We start from the raw sequence: 17979 nt of genomic DNA on the forward strand, positions 1-17979 counted from the left end.
GCAAAATATAATGCACAAGAACTGAGAATGGATTTTTTTTTTTTTGTCTTTCATTCAAACATAAGTAACACCTATGGACGACTTGTCAACAACCTTTTTTGTTACATTATATTTAAATAACAAAACCAATAAAAACAAATAAATAAATAAACACAGCTTACATATGTTACAGAATCTAGCAAATGCCCAAATTCCAATAAATGATTATAATATCTATACTGTTTAGGGATCGGTGCCAGAAATGGGAAATCTATTAAAAAAACATATCTTCTCTTCTATTGACAAAATATGTATTTGTGTCCAACGAGATCCAGATATCAAGAAAATGTACTTCATTTTTTACCGAATTTATTTCCGTAAAAGTGTACTGGTAAATTTAAAACCTATAAATAATGTATTTTACACTTATGAATTATCTGAAATATTGAAAAAAAAGTCATTTTTAAAATCCTATTATATGTATTCACAGGGATGTAATGGTTAAATAAATGTCAGTAGCCATCTACAGCGTTCTGTTTATTAATCTGCCAATACGTACTTTGTAGTAATGGGATGAGCAATTCAAATGTTTAAAGTAATGCAATGGGATGATTGTTTAATGATTTGTCATTACGTGGATTACTGTGGAGGCTATATCGACATCTTGGGGCTGTAGGACTTAATTTCAGGTTAAAAGACAAGTCGTGTAAAACATAAGGCCCTAGCAGAGAGAGAGAGAGAGAGAGGTGCTCAAATTTGTTGGTACCCCTCCACAAAAAACGAAGAATGCACAATATTCTCTGAAATAACTTCAAACTGACAAAAGTAATTGGCATCCACCATTGTTTATTCCATATTTAATAGAAATCAGACTTTGCTTATCATTTTTTATTCAACATAATATTGTAAATAATAAAACAAATGAAAATGGCATGGACAAAAACGATGGGACCGCTAACCTAATATTTTGTTGCACAACCTTTAGAGGCAATCGCTGCAATCAAACATTTTCTGTAGCTCTCAATGAGACTTCTGCACCTGTTAACAGGTCTTTCCATAGATGTTCGATAGGATTCAGATCAGGACTCATAGAAGGCCACTTGAGAATAGTCCAATGTTTTGTTCTTATCCATTCTTGGGTGCTTTTAGCTGTGTGTTTTGGGTCATTATCCTGTTGGAGGACCCATGACCTGCGACTGAGACAGAGCTTTCTGACACTGTTCTTTTCTTTGAAAGCTTCATTTTTTCATCTGTGAACATAGAGCTGATGTGACTTGCCAAAAAGCTCCAGTTTTGACTCATCTGTCCAAAGGACATTCTCCCAGAAGGATTGTGGCTTGTCAATATGCATTTTAGCAAATTCCAGTCTGGCTTTTTTATGTTTTTCTTTCAAAAGTGGAGTCCTCCTGGGTCTTCTTCCATGGAGCCCACTTTCGCTCAAAAAGCGACGGATGGTGCGATCAGAAACTGACGTACCTTCACCTTGGAGTTCAGCTTGTATCTCTTTGGCAGTTATCCTTGGTTCTTTTTCTACCATTCGCACTATCCTTCTGTTCAATCTGGGGTCGATTTTCCTCTTGCGGCCGCGCCCAGGGAGGTTGGCTACAGTTCCATGGACCTTAAACTTCTTAATAATATTTGCAACTGTTGTCACAGGAACATCAAGCTGCTTGGAGATGGTCTTGTAGCCTTTACCTTTACCATGCTTGTCTATTATTTTCTTTCTGATCTCCTCAGACAACTCTCTCCTTTTGCTTTCTCTGGTCCATGTCAAGTGTGGTGCACACAATGATACCAAACAGCACAGTGACTACTTTTCTCCATTTAAATAGGCTGAATGACTGATTACAAGATTGGAGACACGTGTGATACTAATTGAAGAAACTAATTAGTTTGAAATATCACTATAATCCAGTTATTTATTACCTTTTCTAAGGGGTACCAACAAATGTGCCCAGGCCATTTTAGAATATCTTTGTAGAATAAGCAATAATTCATCTCTTTTCACAGCTTCTTTGCTTTATTCTATGACATACCAAAGGCATGCAAGTATACATGATAAAATAGCTTTTAATTTCATCAGCATTATTGAAGCATTATTTCAATGAGCTGTAAGGGTACCAACAAATTTGAGCACGTCTGTATATATATAGATAGATAGATAGATACAGTGCCTTGCATACGTATTCACCCCCCTTGGACTTTTCCACATTTTGTAGTATTACAACCTGGAATTAAAATGCATTTAATTGGGATTTTTACCATTTGATTTACACAACATACTTAACACTTTGAAGGTGCAAAATATTTTTTATTGTGACAAGTTAATTAAACAAAAAAAAAAGACATTTGTTGGTTGCATAAGTATTCACCCCCCTGAGTCAATACTTGGCAGAAGCACCTTTGGCAGCAATTACAGCTGTGAGTCTTTTGGGGTAAGTCTCTACCAACTTTGCACATCTGGATCCTGCAATTTTTGCCCATTCTTCTTGGCAAAGTTGCTCAAGCTCTGTCAAGTTGGATGGGGACTGTTGGTGAACAGCAGTTTTCAAGTCTTGCCACAAATTCTCAATCGGATTGAGGTCTGGGCTTTGACTGGGCCATTCTAAGACATTCAGGTTCTTGTTTTTAAACCACTCCAGTGTAGCTTTGGCTGTGTGTTTAGGGTCATTGTCCTGCTGGAAGGTGAACCTCCGCCCCAGTCCCATGTCTTGCAGACTGAAACAGGTTTTCCTCTAGAATTTCCCTGTATTTGGCTCCATCCATCTTGCCCTCAATCCTGACCAGTTTCCCAGTCCCTGCCGATGAAAAGCATCCCCATAACATGATGCTGCCACCACCATGCTTCACCGTGGGGATGGTGTTCTCAGGATGATGAGCAGTGTTGGCTTTGCGCCACACATAGAGTTTTGCGCTAAGGCCAAAAAGTTCAATTTTGGTCTCATCAGACCAGATAACCTTTTTCCACATGTTTGCTGTGTCTCCCACATGCCTTTTGGCAAAATCCAAACGGGATTTGATATGGGTTTTTTTCAACAATGGCTTTCTTCTCGCCACTCGTCCATAAAGTCCAGCTTTGTGGAGTGTCCGGGTTATAGTTGTCCCATGGACGGTTTCTCCCATCTCAGCTGTGGATCTCTCTAGCTCCTTCAGAGTTACCGTTGGTCTCTTGGTTGCTTCTCTGACTAATGCCCTCCTTACCTGTTCACTGAGTTTTGGTGGACGGCCTTCTCTAGGCAGAGTCACGGTTGTGCCATATTCTTTCCATTTTTAAAAATGGATTTAACGGTGCTCCGGGGGATGTTCAAAGTTTGGGATATTTTTTTATAACCCAACCCTGATTGGTGCTTCTCCAGAACTTTATCCCGGACTTGTTTTGATAGCTCCTTGGTCTTCATGATGCTGTTTGTTTAGATATGCTCTCTAACAAACTCTGGGGCCTTCCAGAAACAGGTGTATTTAATCTGAGATCATGTGACACTTTAATTGCACACAGGTGGACTCCATTCAACTAATTATGTGACTTCTGAAGGCAATTGGTTGCACCAGAGCTTATTTAGGGGTGTCACAGCAAAGAGGGTGAATACTTATGCAATCAAGACTTTTCAGTTTTTTATTTGTAAATAATTTTGAAAAATATGTAGATTTTATTTTCCCCACTTCGACATTATGGACTATTTTGTGTAGATCAGTGACACAAAATCCTAATTAAATCCATTTTAATTCCAGTTTGTAACACTACAAAATGTGGAAACGTCCAAGGGGGGTGAATACTTATGCAAGTCACTGTGTGTATATATATATATATATATATATATATATATATATATATATATAAAAAAATTTATTATTATTTTTTTTGTAGTTTGTTTCTTCTGGGGGGCTTCAGCTGTTGTTGGAAATTTTCAATTCTGCCATTCTGGAGCCTAAAGATCAGGAATCCTGGACAGTGGTATGTATGGATGCTGTAAAACCCATGTACTGGAATACTTTTCCATTTGCCATACATCATTAAAAGTTTTGGTTTGTTACGCCCCGCCCCCAGACAGACTGGTTAAGTTAGTCCTAATTGTGTCTTATTTAAATGGCCCATTTTAAAAAGACATTTTATATTGAGCTCTTTTACTTATAGCCGTCTAAGATCTGCCCAAAGTTTCCTCCTTTGTCATTAAGCAACTGCATGTCCCACGTTGTAGCATTCAATAAAACACAACTTATTTTTTAGTGGCTGTTGGACTGCCTTGCCTGCCTTTTGAAGCTCATCTGCCAGTTTGCAGTGGACCCAGCAGATCTAGATTTAGCCTATCATGATGTCTTTGCCTGGTCGGGTGTAACAGAAAATCACCGAAAACGGGCTTGGCCAGGAAAGTCACGCAAAGGAGCAGGAGACCACGTTAAGGGACTTCATATACCTCGTCTCACAGAGGTAACGCAGATCAAAAGTTTTGTTCTGCAACATACCTTTTGTGTTTATCTTGCTTTTACTGAGTGACAAATATTTATTTGTTTTTCTTTTAGGTATTTCTTAGTCTTGTCCAAGGAACCAACTTGATCCATCGGTTAATTAGTGTTGCCTATACATATGACAACCTTGCTCACAGGTGAGTTGCTATTTGGAATAATCGGGAGGAGTCTTTTAAAATTAGTATAACCATGTTGTAAAAACTCTTTAAGAGTAACCGCTTAACAGCTTTATTCTGTGCTTTTGTCGGGATAATTGATTATTGGATATACACCATTAAACTGTGAGCCTCTCATATCTCAAATACCTTGAGATACAGACTTCATACAGAGGTCGCGTTAACGGGAAATTTTACATCCTATATCCAAAATTGTGCATCCTAGACACAAAATAAATCTATGCATATTTGTGGCAATATATTACACTGCAGCAATGACCGTAAAATAATTGCTTGTTTTAAAAAAAAAAAAAAAAACTTCTGCAATGTAACAGCATTGATTAAGGTACACTCCAGTCCTGTAGGTGGCAGCAATAAGCCTCATATTTGGCTTTTCCAGGAATATTAAGGATATTTACTTTTAGGCCCTGTCCACACTACATAACCGATCTCGAGAACCGTACTCAAACGTTTTAATTAATCCAGCTCAAACTTTAACCTCCTCTCAAGTACCGTTTCATGTTTAGTCAGGCGTAATGCGTACACACACTAATGCTATTAGAATAGTTCGGTTACAGTTCCTAGCAGCGCAGTGAACACTGGAAATTAATACGATAGTATCCCACCATGCACTGTATTTTATTTTAAAATAATGTGTTCTGCCCCATATTAACAGAGGTCCGTATTGCTAAGAAATGCAACAAGTATTTTGGAATAAGTAAATGCGAACACACTCACAAGTAGGGCTTTAAGTTTTCAGGTTTTATTTTCAGGTGACAAATTTAGCTGATTCTGTTTCATAATTAAACTCAGAAAAAGCTATTAATTGCAAAACAATCTTTGCTTTTACCTTCATATCTTGCCTGAGCCTAATTCTGGTCCCTTTTTAATTTTATTTCAAACAGAGCTGACAAATTGTAAGAATTGTTCATCCCCGATCCTACTTTTAACTTGCATTTAATTTTTGCAGTCGCCTAATTTAACATTATGCTTTTGTTATTTTCCACACTAGTTTAACAGGGATGCCCTTACAGATTTTTTTAAGCATAAAAATGAATACCTAGTGCAGAGTGTACATTGACAGCAAGTCAGTTGTCAATCCGAAGTTTTTTTTTTGCTAAGCAGTCAGCATCTTCAGGGGATTCTCATGAAGAAGATTGCTCATCTGCATCTCAGCCATCTGCTTCTGACTACAAGTACTACAGTGACCGAAACAGTTGCAAGCAGTATAATGCACCAAAACACAAATGTAAAATACGTTCTTATAATTTTGAATGGAAGATGAAGTATCCGTGGCTTGTTTATCAAGACGGCAAGATGTACTGTGTGTGTGAGAGCTGCTGGGCAAAAAAAACATACATATACGCACGGATGTACAGTTTTTCAAGAATCTTTGCTTAAAAGACACGGCGATGCTGTTGCTGTTATTGGAATGCAGAAAAATATTAAAACCCATGTAGATGAAGGCAAAAAACAGTGCTTAGAATCCTGTCTCGTCATGCGAACGGTTTAGTGTTCGTATATATATAACAAAGAAAAAAGTGCACATCCCTGGAGTTTCTTAGCCTTTGTGTTAAAATGTGTATTTGTTTATAAGTTAGTTATCTTTTCTTAACCACTATCCAAATGGCCATCTGTCATTATAACATTATTGGTGTGACCAAACTATACCTCCGTTTGGTTGGAAAAGAAATTATGCTTGCTAAGATATCAGTAACTTAAAGGTCAATGGATCTTTTTCCATTAAAATCGTGCTATATAAAGGACCATATATGCAAGTCATATTGCTTTATATTGTAAGGCATTGATAATGTTCAATAATATTAAGTACTGTATGTTAGAAGAATAAAGCATGCAATTTCTTTTTAGGGTACTGAAAGCCCAATCTGATCACAGATCACGCCATGAGGGTAAGTGTGCTTGCATTTAGACTTTGGAATTGTAATGGCAGTCTTATACACAAAATAAAGTGGTTCATATCCCCAAATTCCCTGTGCTATTGGTTATTGTAGGCAACTTACCTGCAATGTGATCTATGTTAGTTCTTACATGTGTTTTTTTATTAGTTTAATGTTTTTGTTACTGTTTAGTATTTTTCCATGCATTGTTAACAGAACAATAATGTAAGTGGTTGTATGATGTCTGTTTTCATTTTGTAGTTACGCATTACTCCATGTGGCTCCTAGTTAGTTGGGCACACTGCTGTTCAGTGGTAAAAACCAGCCTGGCAGACAGTGAGCATCTACATGACTGGCTGAAGAAGCTCACTCTTCTTGTCCCTGAAGTAAGTGGAATAAGACCAGTATATTTAACAAACAAGTGCATTTGAAGTATTTTGTATGTTGAAAAATCACTCATGGATAATAGTTCATTGTTGGCACTTAAAGTATTAAAGAAGAAACTTCAAGAGAGCTTTCTTCCAATATTCTTCTTTTATGCATCATGTATTTTGTGGTTACATAAAATTTTTATCTGAGTGTTCACAAGCATTTTAGATGAAACATTTGGTTTACTCTGAGTGTCTAGCTACTGTAGTAGATACTATTGAAAAGTGAATTATTTTTGCCTTCTGAGGGCAACCTGTACATTTTGTTTTTTTTGGTTTGGTTTTTAGACTGCTGTGCGACATGAAGCCTGCAATGGACTGTATAAGCTGTCTCTGTCTGGCCTGGAAGGGGGTGAATCTATTCATCGATCATTTTTGCTTCTGGCTTCTTCAACACTGCTAAAGTTCCTCCCTGATGCTCAAGCTCTGAAACCTGTCAGGGTAGGCTTTGAAAGACTTCAACTTTCAAACAACTGCAGTTTTATTGAGGCCGATTAACTTTGTTATATTCAAAATGCTCCTTCGGATCCTTTAAGTTTTGATAGGAGATGGAGATTGCACCTAAAATAGACCTTGATATAAGAACGAATTCATCCTTTGATCGCTGTGTTCTATTTTTCAACAGGTAGAGGATTACGAGGATGAGCCAGTGCTTCGAACTGGATGCAAAGAGTATTTCTGGTTGCTGTGCAAACTGATAGACAATATTCATGTAAAGGATGCTAGTCAGGTATTTGTTTTCTATAGTAAATCAGTAATATGCCGTTAAATACAAATCCAGTGGCACTTTCTTACCGTTTTATTTTGTTTAGACAACATTGCTGGATTTGGATGCCTTGGCAAGACACCTTGCTGACTGCATACGAAGGTTAGTCTTATGACCTTACTATTCATTTACTGTTGCTGTATGGATTAGGGCTGTAATATGTAAAAGGTGAAACTGCATATTTTCACAGTCTTTGATCTTTACCTCAGCAGGGAGATTCTTGATCAGCAGGATGGTAATTTAGAGGATGATGGGCTGACAGGTCTGCTAAGGCTTGCTACTAGTGTTGTTAAGCACAAACCCCCATTTAAATTTTCTCAGGAAGGACAAGTAAGTATGGCATTGAGGACTGCCACACTCACTGAAGCTTATACTATGGTATTCACACATGTAATGATTCCTTGATGGTGGATATGCACATTACTTACCATTCATGCATTGTTTTTTTCAGGATTTCCTGAAGGATGTATTTAATTTGTTGTTTCTGCTGCCAAGCCTTAAAGATAGACATCAGCCCAAATGCAAGTCACATTCAGCAAGAGCAGCAGCTTATGATCTGCTTGTTGAAATGGTGAAGGGCTCGGTCGAGAACTACAGGCTCCTACATAACTCGGTTATGGCACAGCACATGCAATGTAAGAACTGTAGCATTGCATTTTTATACAAGGCACTTTTTCAAAATGTACTGCATAAAAACGATTTTTACACACAGTTAAGGTCATTTAGAATACTGTGTTTAAATTCAGTTGCAGATAAATCTGTTTTAATTAATGGTATATATTCTTATTTATTCTTCTCTGAACATCCACAAATCTTTATTTTATAGCATCTCACGCACCTTATAAATGGGATTACTGGCCCCATGATGATGTCAGAGCAGAATGCAGGTTTGTGGGATTGACAAATCTGGGAGCAACCTGTTATCTTGCTTCTACCATCCAGCAGCTTTATATGATCCCGGAGGCCAGGCAGGCCATTTTTACAGCGAAGGTAAGGCTTTTTGACTAAGTGTCTTAAATCCTAGTTTCAGAAGCCTTAGCTTATCAAACAAAATATACTATAGACAAGTCTCTTTTATCCAGTACTTCTAGGTCAGGCTAAGCCTAAAGCATGTACTATTAAGAAGTTACCTAATACTATGTTTATAGAATCTTCTTATGTATTTCTCCTTCAGACAGGGAACCTCCAGTTCATCACGAATAGGAATGCCCTTTCACAGAATTTATTATACCAAAGCTCTTCTGGGCCCGTCCAGAATCAGCCCATCAAATGGTCACATACTTTCACATTTCATGCCACACCAGAAGTTCCTAAGGTTCGCCTTCGAAGGAGCAGTATACCAGTTTACAGCTCTCCCTTTCGGCCTGTCCCTATCCCCACACACTTTCTCCAAGTGCATGGACAAGATCCTCGCACTGCTGCAGGGTTCTCGATCTCCCCCATCTGGATGAGTGGCTCATTGCAGCCAGCTCAGAGCAGCAAGCACTAGATAGAGGCAATGTGACCTAGTTCTCGACCACTTAAAAATGCTAGCTCTTGAGATAAATGTGGGGAAATGCCCCAAAGCTGAGGATGGAGTTCTTGGGAATAACTTTGGACTGAGACCCCTTCAGAAATGGTTTCTAAGACATGTGCCCAGACCAGAAGTGCAACCAGACATGCAGGTCATGTAGATGAGCGCATGCCTGTGAGATTTGACATGGTGGAAAGACGAACACCACCTACTCCTCCTCCCTACCCCCTACAGGGCTCTGCCCAGCAGGGAGGTTCTGACAACAGATGCCTCCCTAACCAGCCGGGGACACTCAAGCAATCGGTGCAAAGCAGTCTCGGTGACAGACACAAGCACAAAAACTTCTTGGCACTGAAAGTGTGCTTCGCTATAGCACACTTCCGGAGGGAGCTCTGTTCCAAACACATTCTCCTCAGGTCAGACAATACAACAGAGGTGGCATTCTCTGCAAACAGGGCGTGAAGATATTGCACTGGGTCCACAAGCATGGCGACACGATAAGAACCATGCATATACCAGGGATCTTCAACATCTCTGCCGACCGTCTCGAGACTGGTTTGAAATCTGGACTGGCCATCTGGGAGAAGTTTGGCACCCTGACCAGTTGATCTTTTCGCCACAAAGGATTGCACTGGATCTCTACTGGACCAGCAGGAGATTCTTGGTCTCGATACACTAATGTGTCCACGGCTACTAACACTGCTCTACGCATTTTCCCCTGATCGTGCTCTTGCCAGAATGTCGTCAGTGTTCACACGAAGTTTGGCGGTTTCGTGGTTGACCCTGCCCCCCTATGCACCCGCTTTATGACGAGAGTTAGGAAATTGCCCCCACCATTGAAGGACCCCCATCTGCTTGACCTGGTTCTGGAAGCGCTGATATGAGGTTCATCACCGGGAAGACCATTGTTCCTCCTGGCCATTACATTAGCAAGAAGAGTGATCGACCTCCCAGCTCTGTCGGCGTCCAAGAGGTGTCTCTTCTTTTGTCAAGCACAAGGCATGAGTGTCGCTAAAGACGAACCTGGCATTTGTTCTGAAATGTGTCTCAGATTTCCACTGCAACCAGACCATCGAGCTGGAGGCTTTCTGCCCCCACCGTTGAAGGACTGTGAGCACAGAGGCTTAATTCCCTGTGCCCTGCATTTTATGTCCATCGTACAAAGAACTGGAAATTGACAGAACAGCTTTTTATCTACTTTAGATCTAGCCAAAGGGAAGACAGACTATAAACAGAGACTCTCTTGATGGCTGGTAGAGGCAGTTAAGACACTGTCTGCCGGTGTCCCACACGTGACTATAAAGGAGATCTGCTATTATTATTTGTTTATTTAGCAAACACCTTTATCCAAGGCAACTTACAGAGACTAGGGTGTGTGAACTATGCATCGGCTGCAGAGTCACTTACAACTACGTCTCGCCCGAAAGACGGAGCACAAGGAGGTTAAGTGACTTGCTCAGGGTCACACAATGAGTCAGTGGCTGAGGTGGGATTTGAACCGGGGACCTCCTGGTTACAAGCCCTTTTCTTTATTTAACCACTGGACCACACAGCCTCCTATGCAATGTCATTGACCCACACGTTTGCAAGATTTTATAGACTGGACATGACCATACTGACATCTCTATGCTAAGTGGACCCCCTGGGAGCCTATGCCAGTTTGCTCCAGCTTTGGTATAGTGTCATTCCCATTTGTGATGAATGTAAGGTTTCCTGTCTGAAGGTTCCCTTTGGAGAACCTAGGTTATGTGAGTAACTACAGATATCTTTTTTTTTTTTTTTTTTTTTTGACAGTATGCTGAAGAGATAAAGCACAAGACAACCCTCCTGGAGCTCCAGAAGATGTTTACATATCTCATGGTAAGTTCCCTTTCAAGTACAAAATGTAATCGTTACCTAATAGGTGTTTACCTCCTAGAGCCACGAAACCTGAATATTATATTCCAAAGCTGCTCGGCCGACATGGTACAAAAGGACTGCGCACACAGATCTCCTATTTCAGGGAACCAGGGTTATGAACTTTCTTCGCTTGAAAGGTGTTTGTTCATTCAGTGTTGCTCATGTTGTGTTTTCATTAACCAAAAAGGCTTTTCTTTTTAGGAGAGTGAACGAAAGGCATACAACCCCAGACCTTTTTGCAAAACTTACACCATGGATAAACAGCCCCTTAACACTGGAGAGCAGAAGGACATGACGGAATTCTTCACTGATCTCATTACAAAAATTGAGGAAATGTCACCAGACCTAGTATGTGTTGTGTGTTTTTTTTTTGTTTTTTTTTGTTTTTTTTTATAATTCTTTTCTCCAAATTATTGCCTTTAGCATAGTAACTTTAGATTCTGATATTCTTCTTTCAGAAGATAAACATGGTTGGGCCTGATCAGTTATACAGAGTTTTGCGTGATGTGGTGATAGTGGTTTACTATGATGTTGAGTAGGGGTGTGCCAGAACTCGTATTTTCTAAGTAATTAACTAAGAAATTTGATGTTGGTGTTAATTAAATAAAATGTGTTAATTACTCAACACAAAACAATGTGGTCCCTCAGTTTCCCTTGTTTGCACAATCAATAACAATCTAACTGTTATTTAATATAAAACCTGGCATGATCATACTAAATAAAACTAATTTTAGATTTTATAAGCAGTTTATCTTGCCTTGTTTTATCCTTTTGATACTAAATATTTGTTTTCACTATCCTTAGAAATGCATGATCTCTGCAGTGAATTGTGTGATTTGTAGCCCTGGGCAAGGTGTTATCTCCGATTTAAACTTGACAAAGAAATACAGATCCCATTTTCCACAACAGTACCTTAAGTTTATGTGACGATTCAGTTGCATTTGCTAGTTTTGCAACATTTTTATCGTCAGTCAGTTTACGGCCTCAGTATGGCTGTACAATATCAGCTTTTAAAGCACTGAATGCGGAAGTTAATTACCATTGATTGGTACTCAAATGTAAAGGTGAGGGAAGGGCAGCAATGTTGTCATACCTACTTCAGGAAGAAGAGGGATTTACAGAGTTTTATCCTGTCTTTATTTATTTATTTTTTTTGTTCCCCTAAGTCTGTTCATTTCTTTCAGAAAAACACAGTGAAAAGTTTGTTTGGAGGGGTTATCACCAACAATGTAGTGTCACTGGTACGTCTACAAAAGTTTCATGTGATCAAATTGATTGTCAAGTACATGCATGTAGATGTGTTTGTTTGTGTTTTTTCATTTTTTGTAGCGCTTATTTTTTTATTGATAAAAACATGCTTTCTTACAGGACTGTGAACATGTAAGCCAGACTGCTGAAGAGTTCTACACTGTTAGGTGCCAAGTTGCTGATATGAAGAACATCTATGTGAGTTGTACCACAGTCTTGGGAAATGTGGGGAAACTTTTTTTTTCAGAAACCATGATGCAACGTTGGCTTCAATAAGTAAAAGATTTGATTTGATCATTATTTATTTCAGGTTACTTAATAAATGCATCTACTGCATTTGAAAGCCAAAATACAGATCTAGAAGATGTCCACTGCTAAAACCATGGTTCATTTAGCTCCAACACTTTGTGAACAAGAACAATTTGGTTAACAGTAACATGATAGGGATGAAATACTGTTGCAATAAATGACCGACTCAAAACAGTTGGCATCTCCTGTTTTCACAGGAGTCGCTGGATGAAGTTACTATCAAAGACACCTTGGAAGGGGACAACATGTACACATGCTCTCAGTGTGGGAAGAAAGTGCGAGCAGAGAAGAGGTGAGGATTTAAACACTTGTCTGCAACTTGTGGGTATTGTCCAATAAAATTAATGGTTTTGTTTTTATTATATGTGCTGAACTTCTAATAAGCACAGCTAAATAAAAACATTGGCCAAAAAGCAGCCTATTGTGCCTGCCATATTACAATCAAGTTATTTAAAAAAAAAAAAAAGATAATTTGGCTTGGTTATTTTTCATTTGAGGTGGATTTTATGCCAGACCATACACATTTCTATAAACTTTTTTTTGTCTTTTTTTTTTTGTGCAGGGCGTGTTTTAAAAAACTCCCTCGGATCTTGAGTTTTAACACTATGAGGTACACGTTCAACATGGTGACAATGATGAAGGAGAAAGTGAATACTCACTTTTCTTTCCCCCTGCGCCTTGACATGACTTCCTACACTGAGGACTTTCTCATGGGCAAGTGTGACAGGAAAGATGGTATGTCATTGAGTGTTTAACTAAATCACATTTATTCATTGTCTAAGAACCATTTGGTGGGCTACAAATAGCTATGCAGTGCTTTTGGTCAAGTATCCTGATGATTCACACAAAATAAATAGTTTCACCCCTATATCCCTCTTTTTGTTTTTATTGTATGTAGTGTGTTTTTCTTTTGTTAGCTAAATTATTTATTTATTTATTTATTTATTTATTTATTTATTTAGGTTTCAGGGACGAGGGAGAAGCTAAGCCAGCAGAGAGTTATGAGTATGATCTGATTGGAGTAACGGTTCACACAGGGACTGCTGATGGAGGCCATTACTACAGCTTTATCAGAGATATAGTCAATCCGCATGCTTACAAAAATAATAAATGGTAAGTTACCATAGATTCCTATTATGTGTAATGAAACTACTGTTTTTTTTTTTTTAAATCAATAAATGTATGTATTATGTAAAATGTGTTTCCGAATATATCTATTTTTTTTTTTTTATTAAAACATTTTTTAATTGGATATTTTGTCATTGGTTGCGTATAATAAACTGATTTCCATGTATTTTCATTTAGTCAATTTTATTCTCAGCATTTTTGGAAATCACATTATGAAATATATACTGTGCATTGAATCTTGTAAACTTGTTTCTAATAGGTATCTTTTCAATGATGCAGAAGTTAAGACATTTGACTCGGCTCAGCTTGCCTCTGAATGTTTTGGAGGTGAAATGACGGTAAGTTGTCAATCCTTTCACGTTTTTGTCAGTCTAGTTTTTTGTGTAACAAACCGCTTGAATGCTTCTCTTGCAAAAAACTCCATGGTATACTGTAGAATAATATAACTGATGTATACCACACGCCTCTTGTAATGCATAAAACATATACTGTATAATACTGAAATTCTCAGAAAATGTGTATTAGTTAACGTTTTATTACTCGAACGTTTTATGAGAACACGAAACAAGTTGTGTTGCAGTCATACATTAAAATCTTTTTTTCAGTTACATTATGGATTGCATAGATTTGCAAGGGAGCACAGTGATGCCCTTAATAGAGTTTGTTATATCAGGCATAATTACGTGCCCTTTCTCTTGATAAACATATCCAGCATAGATTGCTTCATATTGTTCGTGCTTTTCTCGATGCATGCTGTTTCAATCTTGTTACCTCCTCATGCCTGTTGCCATCGTTGCAGTTTGTGGCTATGGTTGCATACATCACACATGATTCGCACTACAATAGGTTATCTATGCATCAGCCTTATCTGCGAATTAGCCTACTAAGGTCTTTGTTTTCAATTAAGTTTTAATTGTAAAACTCAGCAACATTGTTAGACACAAAAAAGGAAACCCTGTATTTTGATGTTTTTTAATTATAATATTGCAGGATTCAAGCTCTTATTTAATTTGTATCTTTACAGACCAAGACCTATGATTCTGTCACTGATAAATTCATGGACTTCTCCTTTGAGAAGGTAACGTATGTTTCTTGATGTTATAAGTTCATATATAAAGATTTTAGGAGCTATAATCCTATGCTCACATACATGTATTGCATGCTTAGACCCACAGTGCCTACATGCTGTTTTATAAGCGGGTGGAAATGGAGGAGGAGAATGGAAAAGAGTGTAAATTTGATGTTTCTTCAGATTTACTTGAGGTATGTTACATTTTTGTTGGAATAACAGAATACAAAGTACAGTGTAAGTAATGCCACTAGAAAACGAAACTTATAATAGTTAGGTCTTTTAAATGTTGTAGAATATGTTCTTTTTAACTGGAAACAGGCATTTTTTATGACCAACCTTTTAAATCTATAACAACTCAATATTTTGTTTTGATTGCAGTGGATCTGGCATGACAACATGCAGTTTCTTCAAGACAAGAACATATTTGAGCACACTTATTTTGGGTGAGTTTCATAATATTAACACAGTGTGTTATTAATATCTTTGGCGCAGGTTAGGCATGAAGATAAGACGCGTGACCAGAAGCCATGTTTGTTCATAATTTGACCACTAATATACCAAATAATTGAGTTTGATTTTGGATGACATTTCATAAAAGATGGCGGAATAGTCTTTTATTTTTGGGAAATATGTTGTTTATTCCAAAGTGTTTTACATTTAAATATGCACATAATCATTTGCAGTGTAGAGTCTAGGAATTTGCGTATGTTTCAAACTCTACACAAGAAGAAAACATTAAAAAAACAAGTTATGATGATGGGCTTGTTGTTGTTGTTTTTCTTAGCAGACACCCTACTTTTACATACAATTACATTATTTTTACATACAATTACATTATTTTTTACACATTATTTTTATATACAATTACCCATTTATACAGTTGGGTTTTTACTTTAGTAATCTAGGTAAAGTACCTTGCTCAAGGGTACAGCAGCAGTGTCCCCCACCTAGGATTGAACCCACGACCCTCCGGTCAAGAGTCCAAAGCCCTAACCACTACTCCACACTACTGTTGGCAAGTGGGGGGGACCTGGGTTAGATGTTACTGTTGTTTTGTAAAACTATTGTATACAAATAATAGCCACGTTTTTAAAATCTAAAGGCTCCAGCCTTTTGAATGATGTATTGGATCAGCAAATAATTGCATTTATAACGGTGTACAGTACATAAAATGACACATTATTAATTCCCCCCATCTCTGCACTTGATCAACTGTTGTATGACCTAACTTACAGTCCAGCATGCTATTTAAATAACAATGTTATAAGTACATCAAGATGAGTGTACATGACAGATTGGGCTCATTCTGTATAGCATATACAGTAGACACGGCTCTGCTGTACAACACAAGCTCCCAGTGATGTAGTGGGGTAGGACAGGACTGGACCGGAGCATCTGCCCTTTTTTGGGAGGGTTGGGTCCTGCACCACCACTTACTTATTCCCTGAAGTGGACATTTTATTAATAGACACTTTTCATGGACGCTGGCTGTAACTCACATTCATCATTGATGAATTGCCTATTGACCACTGTCACTCTTAACCATAAGCTCATAGCGCCTGCACCTCAGAGCACTGGCTGGTGGGTATGTTTAAAAAATATATATATATTTCTATAACCTGTATAGAAATGTTTCAAGACTGGTGTAATATGACTTAATTCATGACACCCCCTTTTAAAATATGACAAAGAAGTAAAGAGGCTACCATTTTAAGTTTTGGATTTCTTATGAGGAAATGGTTAAGTGCAAAAAAACTAACCAGCGTTTAGTAATTTATTCCAGAGCGTAGTATTTTTAAATGCACCTTTTTCGTTGTCAGGTTTGAAACATATACACAGATATGCGGAAGACCAACAGCAAAATAAGTGCATATTCAAATTTAAAACCCGTTGGACTAAATTACTTACAGAAATTATGAAGTGTGAGGTGTAGGCCTAATGTTGTTGTTGTTGTTGTTGTTGTTGTTGTTGTGTTTTTTTTTTTTTTAAATGTCTCATAAATCTTCTTTTTTTTTTTTTTTTTTTTTTTTTAATTTAGTCGTCGCCAATTATTTTACCCCAGTTTTCACCCCAATTTAGCATGCCCAATTATTATCTGTATCCTCGGCTCACAACTCGCAACCCCCCCGCCAACTCGGGAAACGGAGGCTGGAACACGCGTCCTCCGAAACGTGCTCCTGCCAAGCCGTCATTTTTCGCACTGCAGATCCACAGCAATGCTACCAGACCTATAGTGCCGGAGGACAACACAGATCTGGTGGCTCCACTGCAGAGCCACAGGCGCCCTATCGGCTACAGGGGTCACTGATGCACGGTGAGCCGTGGATTCCCCTGCAGACCTAAGCCCTCCCTATCCGGGCAGTGCTCAGCCAATTGTGCGCCGCCCCCTAGAAACTCCCGGTCACGGTTGGCTGTGACATAGCCTGGATTCGAACCTGCGATCTCCAGGCTATAGGGCACATCGTGCACTTCGCGCGGAGCACCTTTACTGGATGCGCCACTCGGGAGCCCTCATATATATCTTTATTTGTCACAGCAGCATTAAAGTTAATGCAGCCACGTTCCAAATCACAGTTATCATATACATCTTAAGTAAGCTCTGTATTGCAAAGGCTGAAAATATAAAAATAAGTATTGTTTATGAATATAATGAAGCTCTGTAGTCAGATGTGCCAAAATTAAATATTTCTAAATACTTCATTAACAAATGGTACTAAGGCAATAAAGAACAGCTTTTTGTTAATCAGAATCTCAGCAAAGGCAATCGCTAGGGCTATCATTTTTCTTAAAGGTAATGGACGTTGTGTGTTTTATTGCGTTTTCTCAAAATTCGGCATAGCGTGTTGATTCCCAATCAGATGCCAGAGACAAACTTTTATTTTAGATTTTCTTCACACAATAATGGAGTGCATTCATTTTAATGTCACTCTGTCTGATTTTTAGGTTTATGTGGCAATTGTGTAGCAGCATTCCTAGCACGTTACCAGATCCAAAAGCAATATCTCTGATGACTGCAAAGGTAAGCTTCTGTGTAAAAGAATAACTTTTTTTAGTACTTCATTTTAAATTTACTTAGTGAAAATGTCATTAAATGTGCAAGGTACTGTCTCACAAAAATAC

At 38.2% G+C, this 17979-nt stretch overlaps 1 protein-coding gene across 4 annotated transcripts in view; it reads left to right on the plus strand.

Moving 5' to 3' along the window:
- Nucleotides 1-17979, plus strand: part of LOC117402889 (ubiquitin carboxyl-terminal hydrolase 34) — a 76344-nt gene that overhangs the window by 44414 nt on the left and 13951 nt on the right. For 3 of the 4 annotated variants that reach the window (XM_059024454.1, XM_034004490.3, XM_059024456.1), the window contains 23 exons: nucleotides 3845-3931; nucleotides 4205-4405; nucleotides 4498-4580; nucleotides 6468-6508; nucleotides 6758-6882; nucleotides 7213-7365; nucleotides 7550-7654; nucleotides 7737-7792; nucleotides 7900-8020; nucleotides 8142-8325; nucleotides 8517-8680; nucleotides 10998-11063; nucleotides 11304-11450; nucleotides 12287-12343; nucleotides 12471-12548; nucleotides 12857-12951; nucleotides 13222-13394; nucleotides 13622-13772; nucleotides 14047-14125; nucleotides 14812-14865; nucleotides 14955-15050; nucleotides 15238-15302; nucleotides 17803-17878. In XM_059024454.1, coding sequence (XP_058880437.1) covers nucleotides 3845-3931; nucleotides 4205-4405; nucleotides 4498-4580; nucleotides 6468-6508; nucleotides 6758-6882; nucleotides 7213-7365; nucleotides 7550-7654; nucleotides 7737-7792; nucleotides 7900-8020; nucleotides 8142-8325; nucleotides 8517-8680; nucleotides 10998-11063; nucleotides 11304-11450; nucleotides 12287-12343; nucleotides 12471-12548; nucleotides 12857-12951; nucleotides 13222-13394; nucleotides 13622-13772; nucleotides 14047-14125; nucleotides 14812-14865; nucleotides 14955-15050; nucleotides 15238-15302; nucleotides 17803-17878 — 2457 coding nt within the window. The remainder of the gene's footprint in view (nucleotides 1-3844; nucleotides 3932-4204; nucleotides 4406-4497; nucleotides 4581-6467; nucleotides 6509-6757; nucleotides 6883-7212; nucleotides 7366-7549; nucleotides 7655-7736; nucleotides 7793-7899; nucleotides 8021-8141; nucleotides 8326-8516; nucleotides 8681-10997; nucleotides 11064-11303; nucleotides 11451-12286; nucleotides 12344-12470; nucleotides 12549-12856; nucleotides 12952-13221; nucleotides 13395-13621; nucleotides 13773-14046; nucleotides 14126-14811; nucleotides 14866-14954; nucleotides 15051-15237; nucleotides 15303-17802; nucleotides 17879-17979) is intronic. The other variant, XM_059024455.1, reaches the window with a different exon arrangement.

This window comes from Acipenser ruthenus, chromosome 5 (assembly GCF_902713425.1).
Source record: "Acipenser ruthenus chromosome 5, fAciRut3.2 maternal haplotype, whole genome shotgun sequence".
Classification (NCBI taxonomy): domain Eukaryota; kingdom Metazoa; phylum Chordata; class Actinopteri; order Acipenseriformes; family Acipenseridae; genus Acipenser; species Acipenser ruthenus.